General features: G+C 46.9%; 1 protein-coding gene across 1 annotated transcript in view; it reads right to left on the reverse strand.

The window, feature by feature from the left end:
* TBC1D22A (TBC1 domain family member 22A) overlaps nucleotides 1-14683 on the reverse strand; it is a 333790-nt gene that overhangs the window by 142243 nt on the left and 176864 nt on the right. The window contains exon 9 of the mRNA XM_055328852.1: nucleotides 13464-13573. Within this exon, the coding sequence (XP_055184827.1) occupies nucleotides 13464-13573 (110 nt within the window). The remainder of the gene's footprint in view (nucleotides 1-13463; nucleotides 13574-14683) is intronic.

Here is a 14683-nt window from a genome sequence, read left to right on the forward strand (position 1 = left end):
GTTTCTCAGAGACCCACACTCAGGTGGAAGAGGGTCGTAACAATATATCAAGCCAACTCCTCACTTTCTTAGCTCGAACTTAATTTCTCTGCTCTCCTGTCTTCTCATCTGTAAGTGAGACAGGAATGGCCACTTCACAAGGCACTAGTGGGTGTTAAACGAGTCGCTAGACCTAAAGAACCTGGACTGTCCCTCTCAGCACTCACCTTCCATGGTGACACCAGGCACAGGACAGCGGTGGAGATGGAGGCTCCTGCTCAGCCTGACACAGCACCCAGTGCTCTCACTGTCAGTCACTCCAAAAATGGGGACGATGCTAAATGCCTGTTATCAGCCACTGACCTCCATTTTGGCAAATTGTGGAGACAGTAGAAAAACCAAGGTTGTCAAGGGTCTGAGGGGAAGACAGGATGAATGGATGGAGCACAGGGGATTTTTTAAGGCCCTAAAATCACCCTGTGCTCCTGTAATGGTGGACACATATCAGTATGTATTTGTTCAAACCCAGAGAATGCGCAACACCAAGACAGAACCCTAATGTCTACTCTGGACTCTGGCTAGTAGTAACAGATCAGTGTTGGCTCATCAGTTGTACCAAATGCACCACACTCAAGCAAGATGTTAATAACAGAAGCTGTGTCTATCAGAACATGGTGAGGGGGTACATGGGAATCATATTTTCTGCTTAGTATTTCTATATGCCTAAAACTGCTATAAAAAATGAAGTCCATTCATTTTTTAAAATAGTCAATTCATCCAAAAGAACATAAGAAAAAAAGAGGAAATAAGAAAAGATAAAAGGAAAAAAAAAAGATAAAAGGAATAGAAAATAAATAGCAATGTGGCAGCCTAAGCTCCAGCCATACAAATAATTATGCTGGAAACATATGAATGTGTATCAACTAAACACACTTAAAAAGATATAGCAAAATCCAAGTATAAGCTATCTATAAGAAATGCACTTTAGACAAGAAGACACTCACAGATTAGAAGCAAAGGGAGAGAAAAAGATGCATCAAGACTGCCCAAGGAAGATGGAACAGCTATATTAATATCCAATGAGCTGGACTCCAGAACAGGGAAAAAGCAGAAATAATGAGGATTTCATAACAATAAACTAAAATAATCAACATATAAATTCATTAAGAAAACCCAAAAGCTCATCCTACGTGTGTGTATCTAATAAATGAGATTTAATTATGCGAAGCAAAACCTGACAAAACTAAAAGAGACAAATCAACCATTATAATTGGAAATTTCAAAAGTCTTCACTCAGTAGCTAAAAGAAAAAGGAGACAGAAAATCAGTAAAAGCAGAAAAGACTGGACTAGCACTATCAACCAACCTGACCTGACTGACATTTATGGAAACCTCCCCCAACAAAGCAGAACATACATTCTTTCCAAGGACACATGAGACATTTACCAAGACAGACCACATGACAGATCTCAGAACAAGTGTCAGTAAATTTAATTACCAATGTTAGGAAGTAAAGACATCACTATAGTTCCTACAGATATTAAAAGAATTAAGGTGTATTATGAACAATATGTCATTAAATTAGACAACTTGTTTAAAATGACCAAATTCCTTAAATGACACAAAGTATTAAAACTGACAAGAGGGGCACCTAGGTGACCCAGTCAGTCAAGCATCTGCCTTTAGCTTAGCATAGTCATGATCTCAGGGTCCTGGGATCAAGTAAGTCCCTGTTGGGTTCCCCGCTCAGCTGTGCCCCACCCCCGTTTATGCTCTCTCTCCTTTTCTCTCTCAAATAAATAAATAAAATTGTTTTTAAAAAAAGTTTTTTGAAAACTGACAAAAGAAGAAATAGAAGATCTGAAGCCCTACCTAGAGCAGAAATTGAATTTAGGTTAAAACTTTCCCACAAAGTTCCAGGGCAAGATGGTTTCACTGTTGAACTCTATCAAATATTTAAGGAAGAAATAATATGAATTTCACATAAACTCTTTCAGAAATTATAGGCTATCACTTCCCTAGTGCTAAAAAAGAAAAGACTTTAGAAGAAAAGAAAGTGGAACACGATATACCTTATGAACACAGAAGTGAAATTTTTAAATACATATTACCAAAGAAAATCTAGAGATATACAAAAATCTAGTATTTCACAACAAAATGGGATTTGTCTCAGAAATGCAAGTTGGCCTAACAAAGTTAATAAAGATCTTCCACTACATTAACAGGCTAAGTAAGAAAAGTCACATGATCATTTCAACAGAAGAAAAAGCATTTGACAAAACACCAACTTATAATTTTTTTAGAAGAATCAACAAAGCAAACTATAATCTGTCATCCTGGTCTTCTTCCACCAGGCCTTAAGAATTCAATCCTCAACCTCTTTATGGCATTATATACCAGTATTGTTCAAATGTAAAGACCTATCAAAATAAACCATGGTGTTTATTAAAAATATAGACTCCTCGACCATGGAATTTTCACTGTCAGCAACCACCCTGAAAAAGGGCATCTACAAGAAGCCAACAGCTACCATCATACTTAATGTTGAGAGCCTGAATGATTCACACCACCAGCCCCCCCAACACCAGTATATGGAAGGAGGTAAAAATATCTGCTCATATCACTTGAGGACCTTGACAATGCAGTAAGTCAAGAAAAGGAAATAAAAGCCATGTGATTATATAGAAAGAAGTAAGACTATCTTTATTTGTAGATGATATGACTGTGTACACAGATACTCCTAAGGCATCTACCAAAAAGCTCCTAGAACTAGTGAGTGAATTTAGAAAGATCACCAGAAAGGTAAAGCACATTACATTTTCCAAAAGTGACCACCACAGTATCTCCTATCCCACATGCTCTTTTATTATATGACCATGCCACTCCTGTATCAAGAGATGGAGTCCAATTTCCCTCTCTTTGAATCTGGGAAGACTTGAAACTGTTTCAACCAAGAGTACAGAAGTGATACTATGTGATTTCAGAGGCTCAGTCATGAAAAATGCACCTTACATCTTGTCTGCTGGAAATCTTACTGGGAACCCTGCACCATGATGTAAGAGGTCTGACTATCCTGAGGCCACCATGCTGAGACTGGGGAGTCACATGGGGAGGCCATGAAATAGCAGTCACTCTGCAGTCCTAGTCTCAGAGCTCCCCACCTCCCCTCCCAAGTCCAGGAACCAGAAGCTCACACATATATGAGTGACACTTCAGATGAATCCAGCCCCTAGGCATCAACTTGTACCACCTTTAGGCCTCCCCAGCTGAGGCTCCAGACATGGATAAACAATACATGCCATGTCCTAACTGAAATCCTGACTGAAAGAATCTGTGAGCATTATAAAAGAGTTCCTTTAAGTCAGGAAATTGGGAGCAATTTGTTATACAGCAATACTGGCTGGAAAAAGATGTTTCAGTTTACAAAATCAACTATATTTGTATATCCCAACAGTAAAATTTGAAAAACAAAATTTACAAAGTTGTACCATTTAAAGTAGCATCAAAAAAAACCAAACTATTTAGAAATAGATGTAACAACATATGAGCAAAACCCATACACTGAAAACTACAAAATGTTAGTGAGGATAAATTTTAAAATGTCTAAATTTGAAAGCTCAGCATTGTTAATACTGTTAATTCTGGGGGAATTGACATATAGATTCAACATAATCCCATTCAAACCCAACTCCCATTACTTTTTCTAAGGCTTTTCTGGTAGGAAATGGCTAATGATAAACTTTATATAAAAATGTAAGGAACCGGGATCCCTGGGTGGCGCAGCGGTTTGGCGCCTGCCTTTGGCCCAGGGCACGATCCTGGAAACCCGGGATCGAATCCCACGTCGGGCTCCCGGTGCATGGAGCCTGCTTCTCCCTCTGCCTGTGTCTCTGCCTCTCTCTCTCTCTCTCTGTGACTATCATAAATAAATAAAAGTTAAAAAAAAATTAAAAAAAAAATGTAAGGAACCAAAATTACTCATGACAATTTATTAAAAAAAAAAAGTTGGAGGACTTTCTCTACTGGACTCTGAGAAAAGCTACAGTAATTAAGACAGTATGTACTGGCATAAAGATGTGTTAATAGATCAATGGAACAGAACAGAGTTTCCAGAAATAGACACACATTTATATACTCATTTGATTTTCAGAGAAGGGGCCAAAGCAATGTCTGGGGGAAAAAAACTGTTTTCAACAAATGATGCTATGTTAACTAGGATACCTATATTCTAAAAATGAGCCACTATGCCTTCCTCACACCACACAGAAAAACTAAGTCAAGTTAAAAGTCAAAACAAAAATTATAAAGCTTCTGGAAGAAAAGCAAAAGATAATGCCCTGGCATCCTATGGGTATGTGAAAGACTTTTACTTAAATAAGGTTTTAAATTTTAAGTCAGATTTTTTTAGCTAAATTAGATTTCATCTAAATTAAAATTTTCCACTCATGAGAAGATATGGTTTTCAAAAACTGGAGTGACATACAGCAGACATGAGGAAAGCATTCTCGTGCTCCCCTCACCCTCTACACACACACAAACAAACAAACACACACACACACACACACACACACACCCTAGCAAAAGCCTGCCACCCAACACACATGGAGCAGTAGGGAGGGCAGTGCTGGTGAGAGAGAGTGCAGCCCGACCTTGCATGTGTGGCTGCTGGGTATGTAAAACAGTATGGCCCATCCGGGGTAGATGCTGGGCTGTTTTGCACAAAAACCACCTACACTCCCCCAGCATGACCTGGCAAGGCTAGGCACAGAGCAAGAGAAACGAAGCTCACGTCAACAAGAAGCCATGTGCCTAAACATTCACCAAAATTTATTCCTAGCAACCGAAGGCCAGAAACAGCCTTGGCTTCTGCCGAAAGATGGACGGATAAACAGGCTGTGATATATTCATACAGTGAAATACTACGTGGTAATTAAAAGGAATGAACTATTCATTCCGGCAATGACATGGATTTTACATTTTTCAATGCTATTGTGAATTGAATTTTTTTTAATTTTCATTTTTAAATTGTTTGCTGCTCAATGACTCATTCTTAATGAATCTTCTGCTGCAGCCCAGTAACCACCACACTCTTATCTGTTTAATAAACCTTTCTAAAATGTTGCCAAGAATTCTCAATTTTATCGATGAGGGCTCTAAAAATCACATCTCTAAAGATCCTTCCCCACACAGAGCATGATTCATCTAGTGCTTGAGATAGGAACACATCTGCGGGGACGAGGTGCCTCCTTCTTCATTTTTCCATCCACGGGGCTGGGCACGAGGCCTGACTTTCCGTCCCTCCCCACGATGGTTCTGCTGCTCCTTCCATGTGTGGACAGAACCAAATCGGGGCCAAGTGAGTGAGCTTCCTTCCTCTCAGCCACCTTTCCAAACAACAGACCAGGCCCTCGCCTCTTCTGTTTCCCAGCTGAGCTTAGCTAGGAGAGAACAATGTCCCCAGGCCTCTGGCCGCCCCAGGCTCTGGCTGTCTAAGCTCATTTCTAAGGATCTCGGGCCACCGTCCAAGCAAGCCCTGGGCCCCTCTCCTTCTTGGAGCGTAAACCTCTCCAAGGGCTCCCCGTACCCACTCTGGTTTCCCGTGATACGTCTGTCCCTTCTCTCTTCACTGGCCTTATCTTCAACAGCTGACACACAGTGGCTGCATCTGAGGGACAGCCTGCAGCCCCCCACTCTGGGGACGGGGCCGGCAGTGTTCCAGACATGCTCTAAGCGAGTCACCATGCCACCACACTCCCAGCCTTCTCTCTGACAAGTTCCAGGATAACACAGCCCCTTCCCCCAATACCCCTGTCACTCTCAGGCCACTGGCCAGTACTCAGAACTGAATCATGCTTCCCCAAGGAAAGAAAACGTAGAAGACTAATTATAAAAGGCAACGGCTCTCTTCCACTCAAAGAGGCTGTCCTGTTAAGTAATGAATCCAAGAGTAATAGTATGACTGCAGGGGAGGCAAACAGGGAAGCTGTAATTCAGCAAGTACTAGCTGGCCAACAGCCCTGGCGTTGGTGCTGCTAGTGACGTGAAAAGATGGGTGAAAGCCCAAGAAGAAGCCCCCCAAGAGCCTGGAAGGCCTCCCGCACTGCACTGCCGGCAGCATCCCCCAGCACAGGGCTGCGTCCAGAACCTTCCCTGTGGGTGTTGGTATTGCATCCCGATGGCGGGCAGTCCCCCATGTACAGAGGGGGCTCCAGAGAAGACCCACACCCCAGTGTCTCCCACAGCAGGTCCCCAATCCCAAATACCAGAAGCACCCTCGCTGGAGCCCCCCCAAATTATTTTTATTTTATTTTTTTTCCCAAATTATTTTTAAAACTTAAATCTCTGGCCGGGCCCCCGATGTGCCCAGAGAGCAAGGCACACCAAGGGCGAACTCAGGCAGTGGGCAGGGAGCCCAGCTGGGAAGGAGGAGAAACAGGAGGAGGGAAATGAAATGAAACATTCACCTAAATTAAACGTCTGAACTTTAAAAGACATTCACACTGGAAGCTGGTAGAGGAGGACCCTTCAGCAACTCCCCAGCACTGAGGACACTCCCCCCGAAGCCTAGCAGACACAGAACTTAAGCCCATGGCCACGGCTTCCACCCTGAGTGCCCCCCCCCGCCCCCCGGACTGGCTGCCCCGGCTGGGCCCAGCCAGCCCCGGCCAACCTCTGTGCCGTGTGAATCTCCTGCTGCACCCCCCGCCCGGCAGATCCACGCAGCCCCTTTCACCACAAAATAAAGGATTCTCTAGTGACCACGTCCACTTATCAAGACAAAACCATCCGATCAGAATAATTAGCAGGGTCACATGGGTGGACGACTTCCACCCAGATCTGCTGGCCAGACCTCTTAATGAGGTACCGGTGAGACTCTTCCCCGGGCAGGGCTGTCGGTGCACTGCTGGACATTTAGCACCCTGAACTCCATCCACTAGTTGCCTGTGGTACCCCCTAGTCAAGCAAACCCCAAAGCACCCAGACACCCTCCGGCAAACCAAGGGAGGCAGTATGTAGCCCCAGCACGGGTACTCACAGCAGCACCACAGAGGAGGCAGCCTGCAGTCTGCCTGGTGCTCTGTCCCCTCCGCTGGCCCTCCCTGCCTATCCCACCAGCACCTGCTGAGGCTCTGGTATGGGAACGGGTGGCCCCTCCCTAGCCCAACATGCCATCCCCGAGGGCCGCACCGATGGTCCCCCTTCATGCTCGCAGAGCCAGCAGTAGCTCTGGAGCACCATCGGCGAACTGAGTCCCCCCCAACCCCCCGAGACTATTTCACCTGGAAAAGCTGCTGCTTCTCCGTTCCCCCAGCACCAATGTCCCTCAGTAAAAAGAACGTCCCCTAAACAAACACATGGTGTGAAGATACCACCCATCAGAAGTGTGTGAGCAGGCCCGAAACCTGGGGAGGGCTGAACTGTGGGGCGTCCTCACTGTAGGGCGTCCTCACTGTGGGGCCAGCCTTGCACTGCGGCCTACTCTCCCCTTCCCCAGGGAATCTGGGTGAGTCCACATCCCAGAGCCACGGCCCAGAGGGAGGGCCAACCCCTGACCCTGGTCTGCATGGCCCTGTGGTAACCACGGCGCGGCCGTTGCTGTGATGTCCGGTGCATGCTGTGTGCTGGCCAAGGGGTTCCAGGGAGGGCCGGCAGCTCAACCTTAGCAAGTCTGTGGCACAAACTTGATCCCACAAGTTCTGGTCTGCTTGACCTGCTAATTCCTGAAGGGCAGGAAAGCTGGGGCCAGATCCCGTGAGTCGAAATCCCAACTCTGCAACTTAGCAGTCCCACAGCGGGAAACACCTTACCATCCTGTTGCGGGGACACTGAGGTCATAGCAACAGTTCACAAATGCACAGAACTTAGAACAGCGTCTGCCATCGACAGTGGTCTCCTAGCCCTTCGGCCAAATTTCTGTCTCTCCTCCTCCCCACCTGCCTCCTACACACGCACTCACAAGATACCCTTAAGCACATGCACACGCAGTGTTGTCATAGCAGACATTCGGGATTGTGTCTTTGCTGGCACATTTATCCACTTGTATCTCAGCAGTGATACTCTTTATCCCGACTAATGCTTTCCGCCTTAAACTCTATTTCATCTAATAACGCATAAGAGCCATGCTGCTGCCTAGCTATTATTTCAGTTGATCTGCTGCATTTATCCCAACCCCTTCCTTCATGCCCTTCTATAATCTTATGTTTTCGGTGAGTGTCTTCTAAGTAGCACACAGCTGGATCCTGTTTGTAAATCCAATCTGGCCTGACAGTTACCTTCTCCAGAACCAAACGCATCCCGTCTCATCGGGCCTCTGCTGCTCCTGCTGTGGCCTGTTTCCCATCGAACTGTCCACCCAAACCACACATCTGTCCATCACTGGCCACTGGGAGGTTCTCTGACCTCCCATCCCCTACTTAGCGACTTCACCCTGTTTCTCCAGGTGTGATATTTTAACTCTCCTTCCTCAAGACTTGTTTAGTGAACATAAGTACTGGCTCTTTCACAGGGGCTGGAACGTCCCGGCCACCGCCCACATGCACAGGGCTCCATCCCGGGCCTGGTGTTCACTCTCTCCTGCCCTAACCTCTCTTCCAAATCTGTGCCCTCCCTCAGTGCTGGCCACCCAGTAACTCTCTCATTCTACTTTAACTAACTCCTTCTTCTGCTGTGTCTAATGAATTTTAAATTGCAACGACCATGAGTTCGGTTGCTAGATGTTCTATTGGGCACTATTTAAAAATCCGTGAATTTTTTTTTCAGTCTTGTTCTTCCTGCTAAACCCTTTTTGTATCCTTCATTGTTTGAAACCTCCATGTTTTCTCGGTCCTGCTCATATCACTGTTGTAGGAGGTCCGGTCCCTGGGGGAGATCCTTCCTCATCAAAGCGCCAGTTGATGTTGACTCCTGGCACACGCTTGCTCTGTCTCGTACTTTCTTTAGCGTCAGCTCATCCTCAGGGGGCTCTTTTATGGGAAAACCATGGGCCTGTGTGGGGAGGGCACCCCCCAAGGCAGCAGTTCTCAGGGGTGGTCAGCCCACTGCTGCCACCAGGACACCCTTTCTGGGGATCCCAGAATTCAAAACCACGTTTCTAATAATAGCAACATAATTTACCTTTGTCACCATGCTGACATCCAAGCTGCTGGCACAAAACATGAGTAAAGGGCAGACATGCTGGCCTGAGGTGAGGCAGTGCCACCCACGCTTAGTGAAAAAGGTAAATAAAAGACAATTTTGCTTAAGAACATCCTTGATGAAGTTCCTAATGTTATGATTAATACTGCGTCACACCCCGACCCTCAAACATCTTTTGAATGTTCTGCATGGCAACATGAGAAGAACACAGAGAGCACTTGAGATGTGCACCAGAGAACAGTGATTCTTCCTAAAATAGCCCCTGCTCAACTGTTTGAGCTGTGAGCTGAATCAGATACATTTTTTAAGAAACATCATTTTTACTAGAAAAAATGACTAACGGCAAACTTGTTATTCAAGCTTGGGTCTTTGGCAGACATTTTCTCAAAAATGAACAAAGACTGTCATTTCAAGGAAAACAATTGACACTATGTGTTTCCAATAAGAATATTTGAGCTTTTAAGCCTAAATCTGAATATTGAAGAACTTTTACCCACTCTCTGGGCTAAACAGCTTTTTCTTCCAAGATGATGGTAACACTAGCAGAAGGGATACCAGAGGACGGAGTGTGTCAGCATCCAGAAGACCTGCACACCTTGACCATCCAATATTCCCCAAGTGGCCAGCATTCGACATTAAAGGACCATGGGTGAGCAGAACACCTGCTCAACGTGCAAGATGGCCCAATGGATTTCAAGCTCACTGAGTACGAAATGTTGGCTGGCATGGCTTCAGGTGTCACACTGCAGGTGACCTTCCGGGAACCACCACGTGGGTAAGCTACATTCTAGATTAACAAGAAAATATCCACAGTCATCGGAGAGCACCATGAAAAATTCTCCCTCTCCCAACGGCCTGCCTGTGTGGGGCTGGACTGTTTTCACACACTCCAGTCAGAACCAGCACATCACCACAGACTGAATATAGAAGCACAGGTGAGAATTCGGGTGTCTTCTATCAAGTCGGACCTTAAAGAGCCTTACCACAGAGGAACACAGTGCCTTTCTTCTCACTAAATAGCTATGTTTCAGAAAATATTAATTTATCACCAGATTTATTACTTATAATAGCATACAAAGGGTTCATATCATTGTTATTTTAAGATAAATTACTAAATATTTTTAAATTATCTCCATTTGAGTCTCCAACACAGTAAATATGGGTAGGATTAACCCGCATGAGTAAAGCTCTTTGAGTTCCTCAAGACTTTCTGAGACTATAAAGCAGCCCTGAGACATGAAGTTGGAGAGCCTCGATGAGAGAGCCATTATACTTTTGTTTGAGTAGCACCTGGATTTCCCTATGCAGGACCGGCTTTCCTATTTTTTACCCCTTGATAGGACAGTAAAACCTCAACTGTTATACATTACTATGTCAGCTTATTCCCTTCAAACTTACTAGCGTCCACTAGTGCGGTCATCACTCCTCATTTCTAGAGGACACCCCTCCCCTTGGTAAGCAGTCCAGCTATGCATTTTAGACAATTCTTGCTCAACATCACCCAATGCCTCCAGGCATATGCAGGGAGGGAGCAGCGTCTTCTCATGCCTAGTCTTTCATTTTCCTGGGACCAGAGTCCCCCACCCCCAGAACCTCCAGAATTCTGCCCTGCGCTAGCAGTCCCCTCCCTGCACCCTGAGCTACCAGGATACACATTCTGCAGGGACACCAGTTGGTGACCATGAGCAGCACCTGTACGCAGCAGGTGCTCACCACACTCTGGCCAAATGCAGAACACAGAGTCTTAGCCTGAGGCTCCAAGGTGAGCTGAAAACGTAGTAACCTCTCCAGGAAAATGAGCAGATGTGGTTTTTTACCCTCTAGAACTTACCCAGCAAAACAGAAATTATTTCCACTGATTTTAGCTGGACATGATTACAAAGCAGAGCAGAAAACCACAGGCCTTGGGGCTCAAATGTGGGTCCCAACACATGCTCTGACCCCAGGCCAGGGATCCCTCTGTGTGCAGGGTGTGACGTCTGCTCTGCTGTGAAGCTAAGAGCCACTTGGTACATGTTAGCTGTCACTGCCTCCCGATGCCCCACTGTGACTGCCAATGGATCACGGCTGGTGAGGAGAGCCGCTGCACAGGCTTGGCCCAGCGACTGACTCCCTGTGGTCTCTCTGGCATGTGGATTTAGCGAAACGCAATAGATAGGCCTGAACTTCCTAAAATGCAGGGAACTGGTGAAGGCAGTTGAGAGGCGCCATTTAACAAAACCAAACGTAGTTCTCAGTGGCTTTCAACCAGGGCAGTGATGTAATGAAGTGCTCAGGGAAGATGGCTCTCCTGTCATCAGGAGAGTGGAGAGGACAGGGCAAGTCCAGGAGCAAGACAGTGAGTGTGGCAACAGAAGCTTCCAGCACCGCAGGGCACTGACACCCGGTCCATCTTTCCTCTTGCTTCTATGTCTCTTAAGACCCTCACTCTTGTCCAAACAAAGCAGCAGGGGCACCACACACACCAAACCGTCCCCCCTAGGAGCTCGCCTCGTCTCAGAGAACGACAGATCTCCCCAAGCCCCAATGATGCTGGTATCTGGCACCCCTCAACCCTGCTCAGGCGAGAGCCGCCTGGCCCCCAACAGCCTGCCCAGGGTGGTAAACATGCACACCAGGAGCACCGCCCTTGTCAAAGAGCCATCCCATCAGACAGCAAACCTCAGGTGAAAGATGAAAAGCCAGCGTCACTTCCAGCACAGAGCTGATTTTATTCACAAACAGAAGGGGGATAATCTTGTATTTAAATTGCAGGAATTCCATCACTCATGATCAGAGAAGTGACATTTGAAATTTATAATGTGTCACATTATGATTCAATCCCTTTTCTAAAGAGGGGAAAAAAAGTTTTAAGTTTTGGGAGAAAAATGAAAACATTAATGTGCAGGGCAATGATCAATTGATGCTTGGGCCAAAATCGAGCAGGCGTATTTTTCGTTGTAAGATGCAAACAAGGTTCGTGTTCTTCAGTTACAGAAAGGGTTTCCACTTGTTCTTTCTCACTCCTCAATTATCAAAAGTAAGGGGAGCCCACACCATTCTCTCCAGCACAATCATTCTGCCTACTTTATTCAAATTACACCTCAGGATCCAGATCTGGAGTCTATACTGTGTAAAAGCCTTCCTTGGACCCCCTCGGCCCCAGCAGCTGAGCTGAGGCCCCTCCAGGCAGCAGGGCCAGAAACATGACGGTGACAGCAGCTCAGGAAAGCCAGCCTGATGGGAAACACAAGCGACAAGTGCACTCCCTCAACTTGTCTCTTGAGGCGGAAGTGCCCCCCTCACCTGCAACGAGAGGGGTCCCGGCACAGCCTGCAGCCCGGGGCAGCCACCTTTGGGATGAAGCCAGCCCACGGAGGTCCCTCGGGAAACTCCGTCAACCAAACAGTGCTCCAGCTCTACCCCCATGGCCGCCCCTCCACCAAGTCTCACCACACTCCCAAATCAAGTTCTCAGGAGCACATGTCTTCTGCCCTCACCAGGTCTACCCTGTGTCCCACCCCAAGCTTCTGAGAGGCACGTGCCCAACACTCTTCTTCCCCGCAGCAGCACGCAGCACCTAAGAAAGGCATGCCGGCACAGAAGGAGCCAAAAAAGGCCTGCAGCCCACTGGAGGGCCTCCATCTACCTTGGCCACTTGTGCTACAGCAAGAGGCTCCAGTCCTCGTTCCTACTCTGTGTAGGGTTCTTGCCCCAAACTACTTCCATAAAGTCACCCCTGGCGCTGGGAGACCTGCGGCCTTTCTGCAAAAATCTCCACTATCCGTCCCAACTGATACCAAGTGCAGCAGAGCCCCAGCCATGGGGAGCAAGGCCTCCAGCAGCTTGTGTTTCCCTCCAGGCCTGGGCACAGTTACGGGTCAAGCAATCAGACCCCCAGCCTGGGGCCCACAGGGGCTCTGTAGGACCGGCTGCTCATAGGCCCAGGGTGACAGACTAGGAGCTGAGGTCCTATGTCGGAGGCCCCGTAAGGGGCGGGCTGCCCTGAATACAGCTCACCAGGCATGGACAATGGAACAGCTTATCAACAACCCACATTCGGTGCTGGTACCACCTGGCATCACGGTCAGCAGAGCCAGGGAGCTTGGAATATGTGGGGATCAGACTCTGCAGAGGAGGGGAGAGCCTACTCCCTCAAAGTCCTGCTCTGCACCCTGCCCCTAGCACATAGGATTTCTCACACCCGCAACCCCGGGGAGGCGGCACTAGTACAGTTATAGAAAGGGAGGCTTCAGAAGGCAGCACGTGGCCACAGAGGCAAGCCTGCACGTCGGGCCCAGTGCTCCCCGCAACACTGGCTTCCCATACGGAGCGGCGCCTGCCTGGGGTCCGGGCCGCCAGGGGCTCACCTGAATACCGTCCAGCAGTTTGCTCATGCACCAGTATGTGTCGGCCTCGACGTTGCGCAGCACTTCTGCAGGCACGCGGGAGATGTCGGCAGCGTCCACGTCCTCCTCCTCTGTGTGCCAGGAAGCATGGAAAAGACAGCAAGTGGTTAACCCACAGGAAACACGACGGGGCGGGGGTGGGGGCGGGGCGGGCCGAGACCTGCGCTGCCGGCAAGGTCACGCTGGGGCCCATTTTTCTTGCTCTAACTAGATGACTCTGTAGGTTTCCACCTCATCACTTAATGGCTCTCAATTTTAATACCTAATTAGTTGCAGATAATTAATATTCTGAGTCCTCTCCAATTAATTAACATAATTAACATATTATGAATTATTGCTTCTCAGGCATTTCACATCCCAATAAGAGAGGGCCGAAAAGACTGTTTATTCCTAACACAGATCTGAAAGTGTTTTCATAAAATTTCATAAATTCTGCTTCTAATAGGGTCACATTTTCATTGGACAATAATTTCTCTAAAAACTTGTTCCCAAGGTTGGCGTTTCCAAAACCCCACTGGGCAAAGACCCGTCCACTGCAGGCGAACACCCAAGAAGAGACAGAACAGGCACCAGTGCTCCGAACAATCTCTTTCCTCGAATATAAAAAAAACCACTAAGGGAACAGAACTGAAAAGTTTTAAAATGCAGAACAGACGCTTAATTGAAATGGCTTCTCAGACATTTAAACAAACTAATTTTATATCCTTACAAAAGCTGCTATCACCCAGCACAACACTCATAAATGTTTTAAAAATTGTGTGTTCCATTTTTTCATTTTATTTACTTTTGTTTTATTTTGCAAACATGCACAGCATCTTTGCAAAGAAAATGTTCTTAAAGAAAAGAAACATTTCTGCCAAGAATATATTTGGAAAGTTTTAAGTGGGTAGAAATGACAATAATTTTATGAGTAATAATTGCTGACACTTGTTGAGTAGCTATGAGGTGCCATGTGTTCCTTTCCATTGTTCGAACATCCTCACTCATTAACTTTTGTCACGCATCTGCGGTCACCACCGAGGCACCCCTTGGAGACGGGGTGCAGAGAAACATGACCCCAGGGCAGCTGGTGGTGGTGGACCAGGACAAGACGTGCCATGCAGCCCAGAGCCTGTGGCCGGGACTCCCCAGCACGACGGCGCGATGCTCTGGCACCTGCCTCACACCAGAGCTCATGGCTA

The sequence above is a fragment of the Nyctereutes procyonoides genome, unplaced genomic scaffold (genome assembly GCF_905146905.1).
Source record: "Nyctereutes procyonoides isolate TBG_1078 unplaced genomic scaffold, NYPRO_anot_genome, whole genome shotgun sequence".
Lineage (NCBI taxonomy): Eukaryota > Metazoa > Chordata > Mammalia > Carnivora > Canidae > Nyctereutes > Nyctereutes procyonoides.